At 39.9% G+C, this 26515-nt stretch overlaps 7 protein-coding genes across 7 annotated transcripts; 4 read left to right on the top strand and 3 right to left on the bottom strand.

Annotated features, from left to right (window-relative positions):
• Positions 1 to 10645: 10645 nt before the first annotated feature.
• PFICI_06277 (uncharacterized protein) lies at positions 10646 to 11956 on the top strand (the record flags this gene model as incomplete). The annotated part of the gene is made up of 1 exon (XM_007834858.1): positions 10646 to 11956. One exon carries the CDS (start codon positions 10646 to 10648, stop codon positions 11954 to 11956), a length of 1311 nt encoding a protein of 436 aa, XP_007833049.1.
• A 766-nt stretch (positions 11957 to 12722) lies between these two features.
• Positions 12723 to 14396, bottom strand: PFICI_06276 (uncharacterized protein; the record flags this gene model as incomplete). Its single annotated transcript, XM_007834857.1, has 4 exons — positions 12723 to 13361; positions 13429 to 13823; positions 13882 to 14098; positions 14169 to 14396. 4 exons carry the CDS (start codon positions 14394 to 14396, stop codon positions 12723 to 12725), a joined length of 1479 nt encoding a protein of 492 aa, XP_007833048.1.
• A 1621-nt stretch (positions 14397 to 16017) lies between these two features.
• Positions 16018 to 17595, top strand: PFICI_06275 (uncharacterized protein; the record flags this gene model as incomplete). The annotated part of the gene is made up of 5 exons (XM_007834856.1): positions 16018 to 16364; positions 16485 to 16560; positions 16627 to 16768; positions 16835 to 17043; positions 17131 to 17595. The coding sequence occupies 5 exons, from the start codon at positions 16018 to 16020 to the stop codon at positions 17593 to 17595; spliced, it is 1239 nt and encodes a 412-aa protein (XP_007833047.1).
• A 527-nt stretch (positions 17596 to 18122) lies between these two features.
• On the bottom strand, positions 18123 to 19000 carry PFICI_06274 (uncharacterized protein; the record flags this gene model as incomplete). Its single annotated transcript, XM_007834855.1, has 4 exons — positions 18123 to 18514; positions 18624 to 18704; positions 18782 to 18892; positions 18970 to 19000. 4 exons carry the CDS (start codon positions 18998 to 19000, stop codon positions 18123 to 18125), a joined length of 615 nt encoding a protein of 204 aa, XP_007833046.1.
• A 1510-nt stretch (positions 19001 to 20510) lies between these two features.
• Positions 20511 to 21359, top strand: PFICI_06273 (uncharacterized protein; the record flags this gene model as incomplete). Its single annotated transcript, XM_007834854.1, has 1 exon — positions 20511 to 21359. One exon carries the CDS (start codon positions 20511 to 20513, stop codon positions 21357 to 21359), a length of 849 nt encoding a protein of 282 aa, XP_007833045.1.
• A 798-nt stretch (positions 21360 to 22157) lies between these two features.
• On the bottom strand, positions 22158 to 23761 carry PFICI_06272 (uncharacterized protein; the record flags this gene model as incomplete). Its single annotated transcript, XM_007834853.1, has 2 exons — positions 22158 to 23227; positions 23293 to 23761. 2 exons carry the CDS (start codon positions 23759 to 23761, stop codon positions 22158 to 22160), a joined length of 1539 nt encoding a protein of 512 aa, XP_007833044.1.
• A 1104-nt stretch (positions 23762 to 24865) lies between these two features.
• On the top strand, positions 24866 to 26204 carry PFICI_06271 (uncharacterized protein; the record flags this gene model as incomplete). The annotated part of the gene is made up of 2 exons (XM_007834852.1): positions 24866 to 25445; positions 25516 to 26204. The coding sequence occupies 2 exons, from the start codon at positions 24866 to 24868 to the stop codon at positions 26202 to 26204; spliced, it is 1269 nt and encodes a 422-aa protein (XP_007833043.1).
• Positions 26205 to 26515: the final 311 nt, after the last annotated feature.

The raw sequence follows: 26515 nt of genomic DNA, 5'->3' as shown, positions 1-26515 counted from the left end.
TACCTAAAAAATAAAATTAGCCGATTTTAATAACGGGTTTTCGCCGCTTTTAACGCCGATAACTCTAGCTTTAAGGCTTCTAATTTAAAAAGCTCCGGAAACCCTAATAAAAATATTACGTACTTATATCGAGCTTTTAAAAAAACTGCTTACCGATAGCCTTTAAAATAATATTTTATTTTAGAATATACGTTTACGGGCTTTATTAAGCGTATTATTAAAATATTAAATAATAAAGCTTTAAAAAAAATTCGAGCTCGAATTAAATATAATAAATATAAAATTTTAAAAAATAACCTAAAAAAAAAGCTAGATTAAAAACTAAAAATTTAAAGCTACGAATTAATAAAATCCGTTTAAAACCTTTAGCCTTTAGCTTATTAGCAATTTTAATATTATAATTATAAATCTTTATATCGTCGGTCTAAATAATTAACCAGCGGTATATTTTATTATTTAATTTAAATACCCTTTATACGAAAATACCTTTTTAAATAATTATAGCTTAATTTACGTTATTAATAATATTAAATTATTCGTTTTAGGCTTTTTTAGGCCTAATAAAACCGGATCCGTAATTAAAATTAGAATTTTAGCTTTATTTATTAAAAAATACGGAATTAGAATTATTAAAAACGTATTTAAAGGTTTTAATAATTAAATTATAATATTAATTTTAATTAATATAGCCTATATTCCTAATTTTTATTATAATATTATATCGGAAATTAAATTAAAAGAAAAAGGCGTTTAGAAATATAATTTTAATGCTATTTTTAGAATTAATAATTTAAAATAAAATTAGGTAATTATTAGATTTATAGAAAAATATAACCTAATATTTTTTTAATATATTAAATTTATTATTTGCTTTTTTAAAATTTTTTCCGAAATAAACGTAAGCTTTTATTATTTAATAGCTTTTAAGCGTATTAGCTACCGAAAACTATAACGGTTAAAAAATTATATTAAGCCTAAAATTAATAATAAAAAATTCTAGTATTTACGCTTAGGATATTTAGGAGCAAATATACTCCAAAACCTAATATACCGAGCGAAAAATATTAAAATTTAAGGAATACGATAATTCGATTACGAAATATGCGTTTAAATTTCCGTAAATTAAATAATTTTTAAAAAAGCTCGAAAATACCAGCTTATAAAATTTTTTTATCGAGTCTTAATCGATATAATTTATTACCCGAAAGCTTTAAATAGGTTTTTTAAAATGCTTATTTTTAAAAAAAATAATTTAAAAAATATTTTAAATATTTGCTATAATTAAAAAAAGCTTTAAAAGTTATTTTTATAATCTAAAATTTCGTTACGATAATAAAAAAATAATATAAATTAAATATTTTTATATTATTTTTCGACGGAGAAAGCTTTTTAATATTATATTAAGAAAAAAAAAATTTCGAGCGCTAAATACGACGGGAAAATATTAAGCTAGAGATTAGCGCTTTTTATATTTATAAATTTTATAAAAGCATTAAAAAGGCTAATAAGGAGATTAAATAAAAAATTATAAAAATGCTTTAATCGGCTAATTTCCTTAAGCTTTTATAAAGAAAAGCTTTTAAAGCCGTTATATACCTATATAATATAAGCCTATTTTAATTAAATAGCTTTAAATTTTTAAATAAAATTTTAAATTCCTAATTTCGGGGATATTTTCGATAATATATACCAGAATTAATTAAAGCTTTAACCGATAATTTACGGCCTAATTAAAGCTTAATATACGTATATAAATATGCGTATTATTTTTTAATTAAAAATCGGGAACGAAACCTAAAGTTAACCCGATAAAAAACCGAATATAAAGCTTATTTAGGCTATTTAATAAGTTATTATATAAATAACCTTTTTTAAATTTGGGTTTTAAGCATAAAAAATATAATTATAATACGTAATATTAAATTTAATAAAATACGGTTTTATAAAAAAAGCATCCGGAAAAAAAAGCTTGCTATTTAATAATATAAACGCGATAATATTATTTAAAAAATCGAAATTAGCGAGCTAAGCTATATTAAAAATAATTTATTCGTTAGGCTAGATTTATAAAATATATATAATAATTAATAAATTTTGCACGATTTAAAGGGTAAAAAGGCTAAAAATACGGTTCCTAATAGCCTAATATAAATCGTTAAATAGCTCGAAAATAACGAAAAAACTAGCTATCCCGACGATTAAAAATCGAATATTTATTTAAATATCTTTTTAAAAGCTATTAAAGCTTTTAAGTTAAAAATATATATAGGATTATTATTTTTAAAAATAACGCTTAAATTTTAAATTATAACCGGATTAATTAATTAGGGTTATAAAAATGCTTTATTATAAAACGCAAAAAATAAGCTTTAAAACTTTTATCGTAAAATATATTTAAACGGATAAAACGGGATAAAAAAAGCTTACTAAAATATAATAAAAAATATAAAATTTTTAAAAATAATAAATAAAAATTTTAAAAAAAATTAATTTATAAACGCTTCCGAATACTAAAACGAAGCTAATATTAAAATTTATACTAATATTTTTAAAATAAAGATTTTAATTAAATTTATTAATTTAAAAAAAACGTTTTTACCGATAATTAAAAGCAGACCTAAAAGAAGCTCGAAAAAATCGACTATTAGCGATAAACTATTACAAAGGTCGATTAAGGAAAAAAAAGCTTTAGATAAATATTAAAAAATATTCGCGATTTTCGATTTAAATTTATTTTAGTTAAAATTTCTAAATTTAATATTTTAAGCTTTTTAAAAAACCAATCCTAAAAAATATAAAATTTTATATTATATAATAATTATAGCGATATTAAATTATAAATTCGAGCGGTTAAAATTAGATTTAGTAATTAAAACTATTTTAAATAAAAAAAAAGAGCTCGGAATATTAAAAGGAATTTTTTTTAACCTTAAAAAAATATATATTATAATAAAGTTTTAGCTCTTTTAAAACGGTTTTTTAATTTTTAAAACTATAAATTCCGAAATAATTTTTTTTAAGCAGTATATTTAAAGCTGCGAATTTTTATTTTTAAAAAAGTTTAAAAAAAGCAAAAACAGGAAAAAAAATTTAGAAAACTAATCCTATTTATATAAATATAAATATATAAATTCGACGAAAATAATTATTTTACTAAATTTAAAACTCGATTAATAATAAAGGGAGATTTATAAAAAGGATTTATGTTCTAAGGTATGATTAGTAGATCATAAACTTAGGCACAGGGAAGCGTTCTTTATGATTCGTAGAATCAGGCCGTAGGAGTAGTTATAGGGCTGTATAACTGATTTATTGAAGCTTAAGGAAAGAATAACTAACTACGGAGGAATAACTACCTTTTATACCCATAAAATCAACTAATAAGAACATTCTGGAATATATTACTAATAAACTGGATTTATAATCAAGTTAATTAGTAATAAGGTTGATTTATAATCGAAGAAACCATAAGATTCTATGGATTTCTACGGTGTGGGTTACCCTGTAACCCTGGGACCACTGTGGCTAGGTGCACTGGCCACACTTAGTGGGGCTGGATTTAGTGGAACGTTCCACTGGATTCCAGTGGGTTCCAGTGGCCATAGTGGCCACAACAGTTAACTGTAATAACTTGTTAACTGTACAGCACTGTGAACAGTGGCTGTAAGTGGTGCTGTACTGACTGTAAGTTAGTATAGGGTAAGTTCCACTGATTTCCCATATATCGTTATTTAACGATATCTCGATGGGTTTTATAGCTGTTATAACGATATAATATGCGTTATAAAGCTAATTTTATGCACTATACGATGCTGTATTAACATCCGTGCAACAATTTATTAAATAAACTTATATTTCGATTTTAGCTGCGAAATCGTTTAAAATTATAATAGCGGTAGCTATAAAATTCGATTTTAAATATAAATAATACGACGTAATAAAAGCGTTTTTAAACGCTTTTAAAAGGAATTTAAAGCTAGCATATTGCGAACTTTTTAAAGGATTTAAAATAATTAGGAAATGCCTAAAGCTTTAAAAGGCATTATACGGATTAAAGGACTTATTATTATTTTAATATCGGAAATTTAGCAGCACCCTGGCTTAATTAGGTATAAAGGCGTTACCGGAAAAACCGTATTTATTTTATAACCTAAATAAAACGGTATTTATAGTTTTTTACGTAAACGATATTTTTATTTTATATCGAAAAAAGCATAAAAACGTAGAAAAAAAGCTTTTCGATTAAATTAAAGGGAAATACGAGCTTAAATTAAAAAAAGATATAGCTTGGTTTTTTAGTATCCGTATTAAAAGAGATAAAACCAAAAAAATATTATTTTTTTTATATAACGTTTATATCGAAAAAATTTGCGCTAAATTTAGGGTAAATAATAATTCCTATATCCTAATAATACCGATCCTATAAAAATTAATATTAAAATATATTAAAAGCGCTTTAAAATAAAAAATTAAAAAATATTAAAAGCTTATCGGGTATATTTTATATATAATTATTATTATCCGATTAAATATAGCTTTTTTAGCTATTTTGCTTTTATACTTTTTTATAAATCCCGGATTTTTATATTTTAAATACGGATTTTAAATTTTAAAATATTTATACGAAACTAAATACCTAAAAATCTAATATAAAAGGAATAAAAAAGCCTAGGTTTTAATAATAGCTAATAATGCTTTATTCGCTAACGACCCCGAATTAAAACATAGCTTTTAAAGGTATATTATTAAGCTTTTTAATAGTTTAATAATATAAAAAGCCTTAAAATAAGCGATAGTCTTAACTAATACTATAAAAACTAAGCTTTTTGCCTTTTTAAAAATAGGTAAAAAAAAATATAGCGTTTTAACGCTTTTATAAAAATATTTAGCTTTAATTTAAAAAAATTTAGAATATTTATTGCGATAACTAATAAATAATTCGATTAATTATTTATAAAGCTTTACGGGTTATTATTAAGCTTAAATATATCGATTTAAATAATATATAGCTTAAATAAAAATATATAAAAGGTATTTTTACTATTATATACCTAAATACCGAGCATATATTAATAAATAAGCTTATAAAAGTATTACCGAAATAAAAATTTAAATAATTTATCGTATATTTAAATTTAAAAATCGTAATATTAAAGGTAAAATAAGCTATTATTTTAAAAATTTAAGAAAAATAAAAACGCAAAAATACGGCTTAACGAGCCAGAATATAAAGGCCTAAAAGCTATAAAAATAAACGGAAAACGAAAATATTATTTTTAAATTTATATATTTTATTTTTTAACCGTTTTACCGTTTTTTAGCTTAATAAGCTATTATATACTTTTTTTATATTAATTCCTATTTTTTATTAAAAGCGTAATTTTAAAAAGATTTTCTATTCCGTTTATATAAGCCTTTAGATAAAACCTTTTTTTAACCCGGTTAATATAAAAATAAGGTAATTTTAATTGCGATTCGGAACTAATTTTTAATGCGCTCCTTAGCGTTTTTATAATTATAAAAGGCAAACGCATAACCGATTATACGGGGATCCCTAGCTTAAAAAATTAATTAATAATTTTCGAAAAATAAAAAAAAAATATTTATAAAGCAATATAATTATAATTATTATTAAAATAGCGTTTATAACGGTTTTTACCTTTAATAATATAATATAGCCTATTAAAACGGCTTTTTATAGCGCTTTTTAAGCAACGAAAGCAGGGCTTTTAAGGTTCGCTAATAATACGTTTAAAAGGCTTTTTAAACAAGGAAAAAAGATTAAAAGCGCTTTTTAAAAAAATTAGCTTTTTTATATTACGGTAAAAACGATTTTAAGCTAAAGCTAAAAGCTTATTACGGCGAAATTAATAAAAAAATTCGGAAATAAAAATATTATTTTTAGTACGAATTAAGAGATTATCGGTTTTAATAAATTTAAAAACCCAAAATCGATAATAAAAGCGGCGGTTAAAATAAAAAAGGTTTTTAGGCTTATTAAAGCTAATAGCTTAAAATTTGCGAGCCCGATTAGCTTTACGATTTCGGTTAGCCTGCTTAACAAAAAAAAAATAACGGCTAAAAAGCTCGTTAATATTAATAAAAAATTTATTAAAACCTTTAAAATTAAAAACGCTAATTAAATTAATACTAATTATCGAAATATTTCGAAAAGCTTTAAATAGCTTTTTTTTAAAAAATTAGCCCTAAGCTCGAAATTAGTTTTAAACTTAGGATTAGGATTATTAGGTTTAAGGTTAATTTTAAAATTAGGTTTTAATTCGAAAAAAAGGGTTCGAAAAATCGATAAAAATTGCGCCCGGTGCGTTTTACGCTTATATTTGCTCCGCCGAAGCTTACTAAATTTAAAAATTTAAATTAGGCGGGAATTCGTAAATAAAAAAAATTATAAAACTTTTAAAATAACGAAATTAAAAAAAAATAAAAATAAAATTAATAAATAATAGCTTATTAAAAAAACTAAATTTAAAAAATAAAAGCTATTAAAAAAAGCTTTATTATTATTATTTCGATTAATTTTAGCCTTAGCGAATTTAAAAGTGATTTAAGAACGACGATTAGCAGCTTTACGCTTAATAAAACGGTGAAACTAGTTATCGGGACGGCGAAAGGTAATTAAAAACAAGCGGACGGAGCTTTTAAAGCTTTTGCTACGCTTAAAAAAGGAGCGTTTATTTTTAAATATTATAACGGCAAATTTTAAAAGCTTAATAATAATAATAAATTTAAAGATAAAAAAGAGAAAAAAAAAATTTAAAATTAATAAAATTTAAAAAGCTAAACTAAATAAATCCGGAGGGATTTAAAAAAATGGATATATAATAAAAAAGGAAAAAAATAAAGCTTAATATATAAAAGGGAAATTTTCCTTTTATAAAAGGGAAAAACCTATAATTAGGATTTATTAATTAAAAAATTAGTTACTAATTTTAAAGCAAAAAATAAATTAATAACGGATTTTTACGGATTAGGAAGTTTAAAATCGGATAAAATAAATAACAGTTATTAATTTTAAAAAAGCAGTTATTAATTTTAAAATTAATTACTTTTTAAAAAGTTAGCTACGGGGTTATTTAAAGCCGAAAAAAAAGAATTTACAGAATTTAAAAAAAATAAGATAAATAAATATTAATAAAAACCAGGTTTCTAATTAAATAATTATTTAATCGCCTAAAAAAAAGTTAGAAACCGAAACTAGATATTAAGAATTAGGAATATATATTTTGAGTATATAACTTTTAAGCTTTTTTAGGACGCTGGATCAGCTTAGGGAGTATATGACGGGATATTTATTTTATATATTTATAGTTTTTAAAAAAATCTTTAAATTAGACTAATTAAGTTCTATAAGAGCTTTTGGATGGGTATATAAATACGACTTACCTTTTATTTTATTTATATAAAATCAGATTATTTTTAATCACTTATTCATGCTTATACACCGCTCCTATCAGGTGATATCGAAACCCTAAATCACAAGCTCCTCTGACTGTTATAAGATTATATATGCTATATAGGCAATTTTAGCCTATTTATATAAAGCCATAAAATTATAATATTATTATTTAACGCATTATTTAAAACGTATTATTTATTTTTTATATTAAATTTAGCTTTAATATTTTTAATTGCTTTACCGAAGTTTGCGCCGTTATATTTATTATAAATTTCTTTTAACGTTAATAATATAATTTAGCGTTTATAGGCCTAATTAATATAATAGCAAATTATATTAATTAAGGCTTACTGTTTTAGCGAGGTTTAGTAATTAAAAAAAATATAATAAATTAAAATAGCTTCGTTTTTAATTTTTTAAATAATAGCTTTTTTATATTTTTTATATCTTTTAATTATATAAATTATTATAATTTTATAGCATTATAAGATTATATTAATAAAGCTTAAATTAAAAAATATTATTAATTCGCGGAAGCTAAAAGCTTTTATAATTATAAATAATATATTATTCGCGATAATAAAATTTATAAAGCGTTTCTTTAATTTGCTTATAATATAATAAAAGTTAATAATTAATTATTAACGAAAATATTTTATAATTTATTTTAATATATTAAATATTTTACGTTTAATTATATAGCGAATATAAATATTTATAATAATAAATTTTATAATAATTGCTTCACTATATTTGCTAATATAATATTTTTATATAAAATTAATTATTAAATTTATTTAACCTTATAGATTTATAGTATTTTATTTATTTTTAATAAATATTTATAAAGGGAAATTATTGCTTTTGCATTAAATAGCCTAATATTACCCCTTTTATTATATTAATAATAATATTATAATTTATTAGGCTTAATTATATTACGCTTATTTAGCTTATTATTTATATATTAAAAAATATAGCCGCTAAACTCTTTAAGCTGCGTTTTGCTAAAATGCGACGATTTTTTTATTAAATAAACGGGAATATAGCTATATTTTTTATTATTAAAAATTATTTTAAATAACGCGTTTAATAGCGCGTTAAAAAATAAATTAGCGGTATTAAAATTTTTTAATTGCTAAGCTATAATAAAATATTAATATTAGCCGGAAGCTATTAATTTAAACGCTTAGTTATCGCTAATTAAAATAAATAAATAAAAGGTTTTTTAGCTAATAATAGCGCCGCTGCTATTTTTCGTAATTATAGCTATAAGGTTATAAACGGTAATAATATTAATTTTAGCAAATAATATTATAATAAAAAATAAAGTAATAAGTAAATAAAATAAATAATAAAAAAGATTTTAACGTTGCGATTAATCCTATTAATTTAGAATTTGCGATTTAATATAGCGTTATATTATTTTTAATTACGATCGATAGCTTATTTATTTATTTAAATAATTAGCTTAATTATAAATTCGTAAAATATATTATAATTATTTATAGCTAATAATTAGTAATAAATCGCAGCTATATAGCGGATTTATTAAAAAATCGGTATATTATAGCTAATAACTCCGTATAACCCCTTATAAGCTATAGCCAAAAAAATATAGTATAACCGCTACGTAATTTTATAAATTTATTAATTTAAATACGTTAATAGCTTTAGCTAAATAAGCGTTTTCGATTAATTTTATTTTAAATAATATCCGATAAAAAATAGCGGAGTTTTGTAGTTAAATTAAGTTAAATCTGGCTTAAAATATGACTTACTTACAAATCCGTCAAATTTTCGGTGCTTACTTATTTAGTTAAGTAAATCTGACTTATTAAGTAAACCGACTTGACTTAGTCCCAGCACTGTCGTATGCGCTAGGGGGAAAGCTAGAGCCTCGCAGGTCCGGCCCATGCGTGAGTTGGCATTGGCCCATCGATCCCTTGCCCTTTATACTGACTAACCATGGCTTTAGATTGGCGTTGAGACTATATCCCTCAGCGATGAAGGTTCTATATTCTTTGGGAAAGCAGACTTGCCCAAAAATACTCTAGTGCGTTAGACTCTCAACCTAACTGTCCTGCGCCAAAATCGCTAATAGCTCCTCACCTCACAGAATATACATAAATTCCATGTCCGATATGTTACTACACATCCCGAAGGGTTTGTGCCTCTCGCCGACAACAATGAGATTCTGATCTCGCCTTCTAAGCGAATCCTCTCATTCCAGGGACATCCGGAATTCAGTAAAAGTCTTGCTCAAACGCTAATGTCGGGGGATGACGGCACGTATTCAAGCCAGCCCGCATCTGAAGAACCATTGCCGATCAAAGATGTTAGTGCAGATCATGATGGATCAGAGATATTTAACACGGTACTAACATGGGCTTTTACTTGAGATGGCAATCTAATTTAATAAAGCTACTAAAATTTGAATTACGTGAAATACATTTCGTGATTTGTAGAGAACATGTTATTAATGTTAGTGAGTCAACGGTTAGCTGTCCTTGTGGCCTGTACAGCCCTTCAGCTGTACGCGAGTCCTGCCTCAGAGGTTTCCCAGAATGGCATGTGCGTAGGAAGAGCCACACGGTGAAACTTTTTAAAGTGAGCAAAACTGAAAACAACAAAAGAGTGATGTAGAACGTATGTTCAATTTAAATTAGCTCGGCTGAGGAATTTGATAATCATGAGCGGGCGCTCACGTGTCCCCTCGGGATTAGTATTGCGCTTAATATATAACTTGCTGGCGTGAGCTAAACAGAAAGCTACATGATTATTAGAATTAAGCAGATCCAGTGAATGAATGGGCACCTCGTGTTATTCACATCATGTAGGCCTGCGGCGCGTCTTCTTACCCTTTGACCCAACATTTAAGATTCACATCAGCGCAGCTGACCCCAAGTGCGCCGCACGCGCAACTGTGTGGCTGAGGCCGAGGGAAGGGCTTCCATGCTGCTTTTCTGACGCTACTAATTAGATTCCTTACAAGCGAAGTCACCGCAAAGACTTGGTAATAGGGGAGGCTATGTCAGAGCCTAATGTAACATTGGGCAAGGCGAACAGGTACCTAGTAGTTACAAGGCTGCTCTAAGTCCGGATAGGTCTATTTAAGGCGGTGAGGCCCCTTTACGTCAGGAGGGCCAAGGTTCAGCTTCACTAACCCCCCAGCATTCCCTTTGACACCCGAATGGACGAACACTTTGTTAGTATCTCGGTACAATAATGCGTTTGATAAATGTGTCCGTCGACAGCCTGGTAGTTGAGTCAGGTTTCGACAAAACAGTGAGCAACCTCACCTATGAAGTCAGTAGGTGGAAAGATCAATTTGAAAGACAGTCGTCCCAGTTACCGCCTTATGCAATTCTCTCACACCGATGGGTGGGCGAAGAGGTCGTTTATCCCGACTTGAAGCTGGTCTCCAAGTCTCAACTCCAAGCTCCTGGCCCCACGAATCCCGTGCCCAAGACAGCCGCGGGCGCCGATGAGAATGTCGGACCAGACACCGTGGCATCGGTGTACAAGATCGCCGGCGCTTGTGAGACGGTCCGAGCCATGAACCCAGAGATAAATCACATTTGGATAGATACCGTCTGTATCAACAAACAGGACATCCGCGAGCTCTCAGCGGCCATGAACTCCATGTTCAAATGGTACCAAAACTCGGAAGTCTGCTATGTCTACCTGTTTGACGTCACGTGGAATGCTGCCGAAGACCCGGTCGGCAGCCACGAACAATTTCGTACTTCCCAGTGGTTTGAACGTGGCTGGACGCTGCAAGAGCTTCTCGCACCGAGGCAGGTCTGGTTCTTTGACCGCGATTGGCGCTATATGGGGACAAAGGAGGAGCTGGCCGATGATATCACGCAGGCGACAGGTATCTCGCATGAACACCTGCTCCGCGACTTTCGCACTGCCAGCACGGCGCAGAAGATGGGCTGGCTCGCTCGCCGGAGAACAACTTACCCCGAGGATATCTCGTACTGCGCACTCGGGCTTTTTAATGTCTTTCTCGACCCGCGCTATGGGCTTGGGGGCGAGAAAGAGTTCTTACGTCTACAACGCGAGATTTTTATCGCCGGGACGGCCGTCGGCGCCCAACTCGACGAGTCACTATTCGCGTGGACGGCTCACACTATTAAAAGCAGCGGTTTGTTAGCGCCGCCGCCTTTGTGTTTCCTCCACGCGGGCGACGTGCTGTTCGAGCCAGGCCTCGTCAAGTCGCGTCAGGATTACCAGGCGCCGCCATGGCGCGGAATCGATATGGACGAATTCGGAAACATCGAAATCCGAGTTCCATGGCGACCATTCAAGAGATTTAGAGCGGCAATGGTAATATTCGGTCTTGCCGTATTTATTGTCACGGCGGGTTTGGCCTCTGTCGCATATCAAAACTTCCACTCTTCAAAACGGCGCACCAAAAACATGCACCTAATCAACTTGAATTGCTGGACGAGGGGCCCTGACGGGCGATTACGGACAGCGGATCACGGCTGTACAGAATCAAGACAAAACATGGCGTCGCATAGAGTGTGAGAAGCTGGGTCAGGGTAAAGACGACGATTTGTATTCTCAGTCGGACGTTCACGGGAGCATAGGACGCGCTGTTTTCCCAAATAGAATAAGTTGAGAGGGAGATGACATAACGATACAAAGGCCATTCTCAAAGTTGCTCTCATTACTGAAGGTTTTTTAGCTAACAACTTTATATATCGGCCATTGTGTGAAAAGATATGATAGGTATGGGTAATAGTTGATGTATTAGTTGAGTTGTTCACATCCAACAGAGGTTGGATGGTCAAAGATATATACATGCGTGGAGAAGCGCTCCACTTATTCCTACATTTTGACACATTGCCCGTGGCAAATGCTATAATGATGCAATATAATTAACAAGCAGATTGAAGCAAGAATACAACATTAAGCAGATTAATCCGCGGTTTTGTCAGATAAATATCGCCTTTAGACTTTTTACGTGCTTGTTACATGAGCGACTTGTAGCTTATCACTGGTTAGCTATTTTTATTATTATTTTCGTACGCATGCTAACGAGCACTTGAACGCTGGAGAGAATGGGTCGTACAACCATTTTATTTACTCTTCGATCTCCCCGAAAGGTCGGGGTGTGTGTCAAGGTTTCACACGAACATGGTTTACGCAGTTTCACTTCTGGGGACGGTTATCGAGTTCACGGAGGATATGGTCCTGTTAATGGTGCGCCGCGTGACATTCTCTGCATGGTATTCTTTTATAACACTAATTGAGCATCAATATCTAGGTCTCAGCTTCTGGATTCCTTCTATCAAACAATCGGGGCATAAAAGCTAAACTCGGCCGAAGGGTCATAGGCCGACTTGAGGGCTCGTAGGCGGTCCTGGCGGCTCGCATCGCTTCCGTACCAGGCCGAAGCCGTCTCGTCTCCATACGCGTAATTGACGTACGTGTGCAGGCTGCTCTCTCCGCTAGCCTGGAACAGGATATCGCGGATTTGGTTGCCAAGATCATACGCCGCCTGCTCCACCTCGGGACCCGTAGGAGCATAAGTGAGCAGTGGTGCAACAAGGAGGTTATCAGAGCGGTAAGCAAAGGCCGAGGCGTCGTCGGCAGCTGCTTTGACTCCTTGCTGGGAGTAGCCTTCAAACATGAAGAGAGCTCCGCTGAAGGGGGTGGAATCGTTGGTAGTGGCCTGTCTAAATAGCTCGTATACCTGGGCTTGAGCGGACGGGCTGTATTCCTTGAGATAGATGGGGAAGCGGGGGTTGGCGTTGCCCGTCTTTTGGCAGGGGCCGTCCGACAAGGAGATTCCGGTCCACGCAGCCAAGTCTAGGTAGGTGCCGTTCTGAGGTTGGCTCATGATGGGGCCGAGATTCATGAAAGGTTGGGTGTAAGCCGTGTCAACCACGTCGACTCCCTCCTGAATGATGTACATGGCAATCACAGGCTGTCCACATGTCAGTCAAAGAGCACGTGAAGCTGCGATTGTACTGGCAGATGTAGGGTCATGTTACCTTGTCAGCGTCAATAGTAGGGTCGTAAAACCAGTAAGACCAGTTGTTGAGGTCATCAGGCATAGTACCATTGGTGATCCACAACTCATTTGCGAGCTGGTAGACCTCTTCGACCTGATCACCACTAAAGAAGATAGTGTCGACGGCATAGTTTGGCTTCTCCAAGTCATAGATCTTGGAAGTCACCGAGGTAACAATGCCAAAGTTGTGCCCGGCGCCCTTCATGGCCCAGAAGAGATCAGAGCTCTCGTCAACGGTGACCAAGCTGCCGTTGGCCAATACAACATTCAAAGAGACGAACTGGTCGGAGACCAGACCATGATGGCCCTGAAGCCAGCCATGCCCACCTCCAAGTGCCGGCCCAAGGTAGCTAACGCACTCGCAGGTTCCAGTAACTGCAAAAATGTAAGTACCTAGTCACTCTAGGGTATGATTGAAACCCCGGCCACTTACCTGTCTGCTTGTTTGCAGCCCATAGCGCATCCGTCAGATTTCTGGAGCGAACGCCACCGCCGATCTTGACCGTTTCACCGTCTGCAGCAATCTCAATGCTGTTCAACTGGCTCAGATAAATTTCGATGCCAGATGCCATTTGACCCAAAGTCGTGATGGAACCGTGCACACCATTAGTAGCCAGAAATGGTACTCCATTTTCGTTTGCGAACTTGATCTACAAGATGCAGATGTGAGAAACAGATCCTACCGAGATATTCCGGGGGACAATGTGGAGGAGAACAAACCGTCGTGACGACGTCGTCCTCAGTCACTGGAACGACAACCACGTTGCTCGTGGGGGTGCTCAAGTTGGACCATCGTGCTACTGCATCATCGAATGCAGCCGATCCCGGCAAGTAGATGGAAGCAGCGCTGGATAGTTGCCCTTGCAGCTCGGTATAGTTGACGCTGCATGTAACACCGTGAACAACGGTAGCGAAAAGGGCCGCGACCCTCAAGTGTGTGTGATACATGCCAGGTGGGTAAAGATAGAGTAGCGATCGAAAAAGACTTTCAAAAAGAAGGAATGACACAACCTGGTGGCTGGAAACAAAGCATGCAGCCGAGAAACATCAACAAGGCAGATAACGAAGTCGTCTCTTAAGTACAAGACAGCAACCCCAAAGCGTGAATTAGTGTGGCCATGCGGGTGCTCCCCTCATCGTGTGATGCATTGCCTCTAGTCTCCTCAGCTTCACAACTTGCCAGCCGGTTATCCTGTATCGCTTCGTTTAAACCCCGTATCCGGGCCTAGACCTCCTCTCAGCGAGCAGCATGAACCCTATTTTGTCGCTTTGGCAGGGTCCCACGTGGAGAAGGGACGCAGTCGCGGAAATGATTGTCTATGCCGTCCCTGGTTGTTGACCCTGCGCAAGCTGCATACAAGCTTAACAGCAATCCCTGTACGATTACATCGGGGCCTTGATCGAGACTAGCGGCCAGTGCGATAAGTATACCCTTGGCAAAACAAAAGGGCCCAAGAGTACACGAATGCCTCGCTTTCTTTTTGTATTGTAATAAATCCTAACACAAGCTGAGCTCTCATGCCATGGCTCGTTGGAGTTTGGGTGATCCGCTGACAATTGATTGCTTATTCAAAAAGTTCAATCGAGCAGCGTACCATTTTCACTTACATCGAGGACCTTGCCCGGGGGTCGGAGCCAAAGGGACCCGTTCACTTGATGCGACATTGCATGAATCGCCATCTTACGATTCTAGGCCTCAAAACCCCCGATTGGGACTGAGTCGTTTCTGGGAATGCTACCACGTGGGAGGCTCCGTGAAATCTCCTAGTGCCTAATGCACGATGCCTGCAATCTTGGCTCGAGGGACAATCAGAACCCTGATGCATTCAAAACCACGCGACAGGCATACAATGTACATAATTCAGGTACACTAGAGTGTCATTGCATCGGAGGCGGAAACTGCTGATCGTTGACGCCACTGCCGAATCGACCGTCCGCACTCGCTGCAGCCACATTTCTTGAATGTGTAAACTTTCCGGGGAATATATATGCAGGACTTGTGATTAAGTGATCACTGAGGCTGCAAAGTCAACAGACTTGTGGACATGGATAGACTATGCAATGATATCAAGTTTTATAAACCCTGCTGCTGGTCTGAACAACTTTGATACCATTCGGCATAGGCATGCTTTTCCAAAACCCCTGCTGGTGTCCTCTACTAATTCAAACTGCGGTGGCTATTGAATTCTGTAATTGCCTTGTTTCATTGCAGCCGTTACGCTAGCTCATGCCTGTCATGTACGAACAACTAACCAGCATGCCTTGTTTTGCCCGGCTTTTCAATCCGACCAGCGAACCTGGCTACCGAAGTTGCAACTAACTTGGCACCCTCATTGGCTCTATGGGGAAAGGATGAAACTATCTGATACGTTTGCTGGCAAACTTTAACAAGATGAGGCCGTCTTCACAGCATATACAAGACTTCAAGTCCCCAGATCTGTCAAAGGATGAAATGGAGTCCCGCCGATGGTCTGTCAATCTTTGCCCTTCTTGACCTTTCGATCTGGTCAACATCTTCTGTCATATTTCGATCCCGATTAGCTACTTACCCACTCGACGCCGATCGCAAATGTCAGAAACATCCCCAGAGGCCCAGGCCGCAAAGGCTGCGGCCATTGCCGCTGCCACACGTGCCTTTAACACGGAATTATGGACGCTGTACTCGTTTGGGGTTCTCGTCACGGTGTTGAGGACGTATTCTCGCATCAAAACTGTGGGTTTCAAGGACCTACGGGCAGACGACTACATTGTGTGGCTGGCTATTGTTCTCTACACGACGCAGTCGACTCTGGCCTGGTTTGCCGTCAACTACGGGCAGGGGCTAGCCAACAATTCCATGACCGACGCCCAAAGGGCAGCTCTGGATCCTGACTCGGTCGAATTTGCTCTGAGAGTGTTTGGTTCCAAGATACAAGTGTAAGTACCTCAAGCGTAGATTGGTCTAGCCCTGCTCCATGACGCTTCTTTCATGCGCACTCGGAATGATTCACCTAGAAACGGGGTTGCAGAGCGAATGGCTAACATTTTTCATTCCAGAGTTGGCTGGACCACGTACTGCTGTCTAATATGCACATTAAAAATGGCAGTCCTTGTTTTCTACGTGCGACTTACAGTAAGGCTTCAACTCGGAAAATATGGTTACCTCCATGGCCCGCTAACGTGTTGTCGTTTTGTAAAGGAAGGACTCGGCCGTCGTTTTCGCATACATATATGGATTGGCTTTGGCCTGGTTGGAGCCACGTTCTTGGCGTCCATAATCGCCATATATGCTGGCTGTCGGCCCCTCGAGAAATACTGGCAGATCAATCCCGATCCAGGCAGTACGTATAACTATCCCTTTTGCCTTGTTCCATGAGGTTCTTTCTCGCGTAATAACCTGGTCCCAGACTCTTGTCAAGGAGCCATAGCGGACCCTATAGTCTGGACAACTTTCTCTTCTAGCGTTGTAACGGATCTCTATCTCATGATGATCCCACTACCAATGCTGTGGGGGACCACGCTCAAGATCGCCAAGAAGATTGGCTCTACATTGGTGCTTGGTGCCGGTGTATTCGTACTAGTCTGCTCACTGCTCAAGACTGTATTTGTGGAGATAGTATGTTGTTGTTTTATGCCCGTTAATTTCCTTGCTTCTCCTCTGGAATACGTACAATTCTCTAATCAAGTATATGTAAAACTACAGGACCCGGTCAACGGTGCACAGTTATCCGGCGAATGGGGTACGCGTGAGGCCTTCACCTCGGTAGTCACGACCAACCTGCCCTTACTATTCCCACTCCTAAGAGCCTGGCTAGGGCCCTTCTTTGGAAGCGTCTTTTCATCCAACAAGACGTCGAATAAGCACCACACGTTCAAAACCATTGGGGGTAGTGAAGCTCGATCTCGAAACACCACCAGCCGGCGCCGCGAGCCGTCGTCGATAGCGAAGAAGCACTCACATACCATTACCATTTCCCAGAGTGCGAGCGAGGAGTTTATATTTGGCAGGACCACGGACGTCAATCTGCAGGACCTGACGGAACAAGGCAAAGTGTCGTCTCAAAAGCCAGAAGGCGGGATTATTATATCGACAGAGTTCCAGATCACCGAGGATGGAAGGTCGCCGGCTGTTGATGGGAAAACCCAGCATATTCATGAACAATGGTGAGCGAAGCACGTAGTGGGATAGGACAGAAAAGAGAAACTTGAATCATGACTAGTGCTTTTATGGACACGGTGACTTTTTCAGGTCGGGCAATATCTCGCTTTCGCCTTTGTCATGCATATTGCGACATTGTATCAGATCACCGAGAGAAACTGGTCCCAGAATACTTACCGAACCCGCGCTAGGTGTACGAGCAAATTACAAGATATCTAATGACTCAAGACCTCAACTCCTCCACGCCTCACTTCTCGACTCGAGCATGCGTGATGCAGGTGGTAAACTCTTCACATTTTCGTCATTCGATTCGTTGAACTTTTCACAATACACGCACACAAGTTATCGTGACTGTAAAGCCAGCATTCTTAAATATAATAGAAATATATTTAAATTATATGATGTCAAAGTCTCTGGATCTACAGTCTAGGGGCTGGGAAAAAAATGAGTGACTGCCCCCGAAACTCAACTCAGCACCCACGTCTTCACCATGCGCACGGCTGATCGCTATAATCTGCCGCTGTTCGGCGACAAGCTCACTGAAGGACCTGGCTCCAGACTCCATTCTTGTCATACTTGATGGTGGAGTTGGAGCCCGCAGTGGGCGTGACGTACCAGGGCGTACCCGAAGTGTTGACAATCATGGTCTGGGACGCGACAGTCTTCTGGAACCAAAAGACCACCTTTGGGATCGGGGTGAGAGTGGTCATGCCAGGGATGACGACTTCCTCGGAGATGTACACGGGCACGAAGCTGTTGCCGTCCTTCATGCTCAGCATGATGGAGCAGGGAATGTTGTTGGCAAAGCCAAAGGAATCCTTCTCCACATTCTGGGTATCCATGAACACCTGAGTCTTGTTCCAGCTCTGAATCTGGTAGGTCTGGCCAAAGTTGATGTCCTTAGCCCCGGCCGTGCCGGAGATCTGGGCTGTCTAGTAGTCAGCGCCTCGGACGTTTCCAGAGGAGATATCGCCACCAGCTGCCGAAATGACTAGCTAATGACGATGAAAAGAAGGTCGTATGTTTTGTGTACTTACCGCCCTTGCTGAAAGTAATGGCAGTTGCTTCGATCTTGTACTCCTCGACCCAAGTAATGGTCATTTGGGGTTGAACGCTGTCTAATCCAAGCAATCGTATCTGGCTGTCAGTCAACTGGGTCTAGGTTGCGAAGAAAGTAACCATCTAGGTATCATACCAACTGTCTTGGCAATGACGTTGAAGTACTCCTTGCCGCTGGAGTCCTTGGTAGCCTTTGCCATACACAACTTCATGCCAGTCTTGTTGAAGTTATCAATCCAGGCATTGTCTGGGAATTTGTTAGAAAGAAAATTCAAGGTGTTATGTGCTTAGGGTAATTGAAGTGTTCTTGAGAGAAAAGCTTACCGAGCTGGATGGTGACTGAGTAAGAGCCCATTTTGAAGAATTTGGTTTGTGAAGAAATTGATAAGTAGAAGGTGTGTGAAGAGGTCTTTTACAAGAGCAGGAGTAAGATGATTGTCTGTGAGAGAGAAGAGAGAAAGATTCGTTCAGGTTCACGAGCTGGAGTCGCGACTAAATACTCCTTGCACATCGCTTCAATGGTCCTGGATAAGCAAGATACTGAGTGATTATATCTCGGTCTGAACTCTTGTCGGCTCGGTCATGGAGTGGCTGGCTGCGTGCCCCCGATGGAGTCTGCACACTATACTGATTGGGAGCCGTTGTCTCGATACGTCGAACTTGTCCGTGCCGCGTTCTTCTCTGAGTTCGGTCTCACATTTTTCAGCTTGCCACGATTTTACATCTCGGTTGATCACAATTTAGTCCAGATGGTCGCATTGTTTTACATCTTGGTTCATTATTTGATTTGTTCAGCTGGCCACGATTTTGGATCTCGGTCAATCACAATTCAGTCCAGCTGGTCACATTTTTTCATATCCTGGTTCATTATGTGATGTTTTATTCGCCAATAAACGTCAACGGCCTCAGATCTTCAGTGAAATGAGCTTCTATTGCCGAGAGTTTTGGGTTGACACGCAATCTTGAGGCCCGGCTTAATGACATGATTGGGCGTGAGGCAAAGTCAACATACGGGGTTAACAGGCTGAGGAGGGCTGAACTCGATGAAAGTGGTGATCTGAATTGTTGTGACAAGTCGGCGGCGACTCCGTCAAATCCATGCCTTCAGGTAGCCACATCCCCTAACTGTTAGACTCATTGAGGGTTGTTGTTGCAAAGCATCTATTATATCATTCTAATAGCCTATTAGCTGACCATAGTGGAGCTTCACCGCTTTGCCTGGCTAGCGCCAGTAGTGAGATGTGATGGTTGCATTCAGGGGACTATAGAAACCTTGTAACGACGGCTAATGGCTGGGCCTGGAACCCCACATCTGCCATGGAGAGTCAACGGCGCGCATGCGTATTAATGATTCATCCAGTCAGATTTATTGATAGTGTGTATACAGTGACATGGATATTAAGACTACCGAATAACTTACTATACTTTGTACAAGGGTCATTTATTTTCGAACCCTGATTAATCCTTATATCACGTACATTGTGCAGGCAATCAATAAGATCAACGGTGGTACTATGCGCACACCTAGGGTGATTCTCGCCCCCGGTCGTTTGCCGCGTGCTCCACATCTGCCATATTCGTTGGATTATTCCTTCTTCTTCTTCTTCTTCTCCTTCACTTCCAGCCGAAAAGAACAAACAATTCATTTGTACTTCAATCTTCCAAAAGCATTCCAATAACAATTACCGAAGGTACCGAGGTTATCATTAACCAAGAAGAACCTAACGCGATGAGCCAGCCCAATCCCTTCTTTGAGCAGGTTCGTGCAGATGTGGGCACGATCTTTGATGGTTCGTAAAGCAGATTTTTATTCACACAATCGTCGTCGACAAGTTCTAATGAGGTAGCTTGTCACAGAGGGAGGAATGCAAGCCTTCGTCCAGCGCTTGGCCAACTACAACGTCGACCCTCAAGAGTATATGCTGTGGTCGATCAATCAGGGCCCGGCGAAGCCACCGAAATACGAGCCTGCACAAGTCTTGGCCATGATTCAACAGAATTCCGTGGGGGACTTCAACTCCATGACCGAGCTCAGCCATGCGCTCGGCCACATCCTCCAGAATGTGATCCTCCTTGCACAGGACAGCAAGTACAAGTTCATGGTCGGCTCCGACGATATGGCCTTGTCCATGGGCCCCTTCGTTCCCATTGATGACGATGATGACGAGCCCCAGCTCACAACAGCCGAGTCCGCCACCACAAGGGGCCATCCCCTAGTTGTGGAACTCAAGTCTCAAGCGCAAGATGCAGCAAGCCGAAACATTCCCCGCTACGTCGTCGTCTTGGGCAGACTACTTATTCACGATATCCGGGACATTGGTGAGATCCCCGAGGCCGACAGGCCCCAGACGGACATTAATCCTGACCAACGGCCGCTGCAACCGACAAACTATGCCGTCGTCATGGACGCGATAGCAGCAGAGAGATCCGTCTGGCTCATCTACAACCGCGCCCCCATTGACCCCGACGTGGGGTGCCAGGTCGAGTCCGCCCCTGGCGACCCAGACCAGCCCGTTCTGTTCACGTCGGGCAGCGACTTTGACAGTGCCATGATCATGTCCAATGTCAGGATGTGGAGGCTTGAGTCGCCCCAGCTTAATTTAGCTGACGTCGAGAGAACGGTGATTTCGACAAAGGCGAATTCCCCGGTCGTGGCTCAGCCAGCACCCGATGCGGATGTTCGCAGAGCTTTGAATCCCGCGCAATCTGGGTGAGAAGTTGTTGCACTGACATAGCCATTCACCTGATTGGGTATATTAGGACCCTCTCTTTTGTCGATCGTAGGGCCAACTCAGACATCCTTCTTAGGCTCCTTCGATCACATCTTCGCTTTCATATTTTGGCTCAGGTGAGATAACGTTTGGGAATCTTGGAAATTAATGTGTCCGAGGAACTCATGGGCGTTTCCTGATGGAGAAGTTCCCAAGACCGTGTTCATTTGTTTTGGCTTTAGAGTATCTATCGTGTGGTCTACTTAAATCCCTTTAATGGACTTGTTCTATTTGCAATCATCATACTCGTAACTTGGTGCGGCATCTTGACCAAGACAATTTTTCCCTGACAATAAATCACTTTCGACTTTTGACCTCTGGTCATTTGACAATCTTGAAGAGATATATTATTATATATTTCTTCGCTAGTTCATCACATAAGAGCACGGGCACTCCATTCTAAACTTTGCATTGGTCAGTGTATTTGAACAGTGTTCCTTTGAATTGAAAGTGATATAAGTCTGTTGAACGTATACATATCCACTATTAGGCTAGTTCTTTGTGTGGAGCTTTACAGTTTATTCAGCTAGTGCAGTGGTTTGGTGCGACAAAGTAAATATGATATATTATGACCCCTAGTTCCCTCCTTTCCTTATGCGCTGTCCAAATACGGTACATATCTGCAAAGCCTCCTTAGGCTAAGATTTTCAGCCTTGGCGCCTCAAGCCGCTGACATAAGTCTGCCAGTTTCGGAGATCCCAAAGACGCCAATCCGAAATGGCTGGGTCTGGGGCGACCAGTCTAATGGACGGATGATCTAGTCAGCCACTTGAGAGTATTGAAATTCCTCCGTCCAAAGGGACAATGGGAGTGGAGAAGAACGTCAAGGGTCGACACAAATAGTACATGGGAGATGGGAGTAAAGAGCTTACAAAAGTAGACTGCATCCATGTTACGCCGAGCCGGTGTTCTTGGCGGCAAACGAGCCGGACTTGGCCAACTTGGATCCATCTTGAGATTGAGGTATGCCTCTCTTGAGAGCTTGCCATCCACGAGCTGCAAGTTGCCCGGGGATCCAAAGGCCTGCGAAGCATCCAATACGGTCCTCGTATTGGATCCGGGAAACTGGACCTCGATCCACGCATGCCAGTCGAGCGGCCTTCTCATGGAAAAGGCCTCGGGCTTCAGGTACGACGGGAGACCCCCGCCAGAAAACACCGGCGAGTTGCAGTCCGGGTAGCCTGGCCAGCCAAATAAGGTGCCTGGGTTGATGTAACCCCAATGGTGCACACCGAGAGATTTGTTGCCAGTGCTAGCCACCCAATGGGAGTCAAGGAGTTCCTTACCATCGCCGTCACGCACCAGGCTGACGCAGAGCTGCACGAGTGCGGCTAGATCCAGCGCCGTGCAGTACCCAAAGGAGTTGCTCATGAAGCGGGGGAGGTCAAAAAGGCCACCAAACTGCGAGTTGAAGCTAGCTGCGCCTTCGCCAGTGGCGAGACCGGGTACCGGGACAAGATAGAAGCTGCTAGGGCCCATGAGGCCTGCCGTGCTGAGTAGCGTAGGGCGCCGTTTTGGGAACTCCGAGGGCTGTTCGGACAGGCCCAGACTCCAGATGACTTTCATGTTTCGCCTGAGATACCAGGCCAGTTGGTCATCCACACTCTTACCTCTGCCAAGCTCATCAATAAGCTCCCATTGCGAAGGCAAGAAGAGCCGAAAGAGGTCAATGTAGTACTTGTCCTTGAAATCTGGCCGGGTCGGTTGGCTTGGGTCTAGTGCATCCGGATCCCATGGCCCGGTAGGAGCGAGAGCACCGAAGACGAAACAAACCTCGAGACGGGTCTTGTCTGCCATCAGAACTTCAGGGACTGCAAACTTATGGTTAGTATTCAGGTGTGGCTTACACCCCCCCACGGATAGGGTCTCGACTTACATCCTGTCTTGTCAGTTCGTTGGATTGCCCATGTCCAATCACCACTGATGCGCATAGGAATATCAAAGACCTGCTGCAGAACTCTCATAGATTTGGTCTCGATACTAACCGCTGTAGGGGAAGTGACCTGGATATCGTCGGTGGAGAGGATCCAGTCTCGCCCATCAAGTTTGACCTGGACTTTGAAAGTAGCGGGAGGCCCCTGATTCGGTGGGACGTACCAGGTCGCGATCACCGGAGCGATGCCACTGACAAGGATTGGCACGGGCGCCCATTGTCCACTCACAGGCTCTCTTGTGAGTTGAAATGTGACGCAACGGTTGGAACCCGTGGTAGATTCTTCCAGTTGAGCGTTGTTTCCAGGGGCCCAGATGATGTTGGTCTTGTTCTTGGGAAGGGCATTGGTGTAGTTGCTGTTAAGCGTGTTGAATTGCGGTGTTGCTTTGATTTGGAGAATGTTGAAAGCCATTTTGATTTTGGTACTAAGAACAACCCTGTGTACCTACGTGCGCTTTCTGGATGATGTGGAGTTGATGGAACATACATGGTAGAAAGAGTGTTGACAGCAATATACTCCTGCTTATATAAGCGAATTTGGACTAGTAAATCAATACATCGCGCGGCAAATTGCTGTTGAACATTAGAATCCTCCTCCTGAAGGTTTGTCCAGATGGCTGGCTGAACAAGATTGAGTTCTGTACAAGTTTCAGTCCATTTGAACGAAGAAAACTGCCGTTGACTATTAAGCGCTGTGGCTTTTGAAGGTTCTCGCGGGCTAGCAAAGACTATCGGGTTAGTCATGCATCTATTCGGTAGTCACGTAAAAAAATCGTCCGCATAGAGTAATCTGTCCCATAAGGCACTTTCCAAATACGTCACCTTGGATGAAAATGGTCACGCCGCTATGCCGATGACGGCACGGTCCGGGGGTGGAGGAACTGTGGCTGGCTAAACGCCTCCAATTCGGCACATCGCCCCCCTAGACATATCCCCTGGCGGTCTGAAAGATCCCTGGCTTAAACTCACTCCCGGGGTATTTTGTCTCTACCCAGCGTGTCATTCACATCTTACCATGTAAAATGCAACTAACAAAAATGCCATGTAGACGTGGTGAGCTGAAACTCGAACCTCGTTTGATGATCTTAACACATCGGTTGTGAATATGTATCAACCCTCAAAAACAGGGGGTGAGCTGAAGAACCCAATAAGGCTTACCGCCTTAATTGTGCGTGTGACGCTCAGCTCCGGATCGAGCATCTCATAGACACAGTAACGGCGTCTTGGTCATCTAAAGCTATCACGCGGTGATTAGCATGAGACCAAATCTCTTGGTGTACAGGGCTATCTAGAGGATATCCATGTAGTTGTGAAGCATCGTTCTATATTGCAGTGCCACGCCCACGATTCGCCATATTTGCTATCACGCCGCATTAGACACTCCCTACGTCTTTGCTCAACGTGATCTTCTTCCTTCCCTGCTCTTCAGCAGGATACAAAGCTCTCGCTTTTGTTCTGATTCATTGTAACCCACTATCAATCTATCCACATTTGCCCTATACACATTGTTGTAGACATGCCTGTCTGGTCAGAGCCAGGGCGTTACCACGTCAATCTTGCTCCTGGTAGACATCAGATCCAGCAGACACTCACTTTTGGAAACATACTAAGGCAATACGCGGCAGCACAGTCTGCTGCGGAAACTCTCTCCGTCCTGTCTCGGGATGCCCTCAATGCGATCCAGGCATGTTACAACGTGGGCGCTGCTGGGCCCGGAGCACCGCCGCTTGTGGGATCAGCCCTCGATGGCCCAGAGCTGGTGAAGATGTTGATCTACTTGAACTATCTCGCTCTCGACACTGTGAGAGGTGCTATTCTACTGCTGATTGCCGGAGGTGCACCACCCGCCGTTGTGGTCGCATACGGCGCGCTCGTGGCCAACATGCAGAATATAACTTTCGCGACGCTTGTCGCCACCAGTCATCTGCAGGGCATGACCGTGGCCAACGTTTTGCTAGATCCGAATTATAACAACTATCTCAACAACCTCGACAATACAAACGCGCCGGGTGTGCCAACGCCGCCACAGTCTGGACTCGGCACCGTGGAGCTCCTGTGCAGAATTGTAGCAAGGAACCCAAACTGCAACAACATGGGTGAGTCTGAAGTTCCCTCCACTTTCGACGACGTATCAGCTGCTGATGGCCTCTCTCTCCGTCTCGTCAGCCGCCTTCACTGCTCTTGCGCAGGCCATGAACCTCGCCAACCTTCCTCGCCCCGCAGGGCCTGCCATAAACGGATGGTGGGACTGCTATAACAAGGGCATCGCCAAAACCGTATTTGTCTGCACGGGCTCCAACGGAGGCGCAGTAGGACAAGTACCGACGATTGTCATCACGACATCACAGGACGAATGGGGATCTTTTAGCTCTCTTCAAAACTGGGCCAGGGCGTGCCGACAGCCACTGCGACGGCTCAACTGGAATGGTGTCGGCGGCATGAGGGACCCCATGGGGCTTACGGCGGAATCTCTTCAAGTCCGTCTCGATTACCAGAATGCCATTGCCGCGCTCCCGGTCCCAACTAATTTCGCCGCCCGCACCAACGCCCGTCAGGGCGTCATTAACCTACGCGGCGCCTTCAGGGTTTTTCACAACGCCAATCATCCGCACGAGCTCGCCGTGCCTCTGACATGTCCGGGCTTCCAGCCTAGAGCGCGCTGTATGCGTTGCCAGGCATTCTTTCATTACAATATACAAGCACCTGGGGCGTTGGCTGGCGAGACAGTCCTGAAAGGGGCGAATTACCTTAAATGCCATCTGATGCGGGCTTGTGCGGAATGTATTGCGCATTACGCCTGTTGCCATGCTTTAGCGAATGCTGGGATAGTCGTCGGGGGAAATGCAAGTCACTAGTTGAAGTGTATTGACCGTTCTTGGCTTCTTATTTATCTCTTGATGTAATTTATCTCTTGATGTATAGTCGATGCTCAATTCATGTAAAACATAATATGAATAATTTTATTCAAAATTAGACAAACGAAGACATGAGTAGGATGTCACTTCCGTGCTTGCCAGCGTTCCTTACTTGAACACCGTCATCTATAGAGTTCCGAAGTACTCAGCGATCCAGAATGGCTTGACACTGTCGCCTGTACCAGATTACGACATTGGTCTCACCTGAGCCAATGTGTGAGGGGGAAGATGTGATTTTATAAGTATAGAAA

The sequence above is a fragment of the Pestalotiopsis fici genome, assembly GCF_000516985.1.
Source record: "Pestalotiopsis fici W106-1 unplaced genomic scaffold PFICI_Scf_4, whole genome shotgun sequence".
NCBI classification, from domain to species: domain Eukaryota; kingdom Fungi; phylum Ascomycota; class Sordariomycetes; order Amphisphaeriales; family Sporocadaceae; genus Pestalotiopsis; species Pestalotiopsis fici.
Note: the sequence above shows the minus strand (reverse complement) of the source record. Positions and strands in the feature narration are given on the sequence as shown.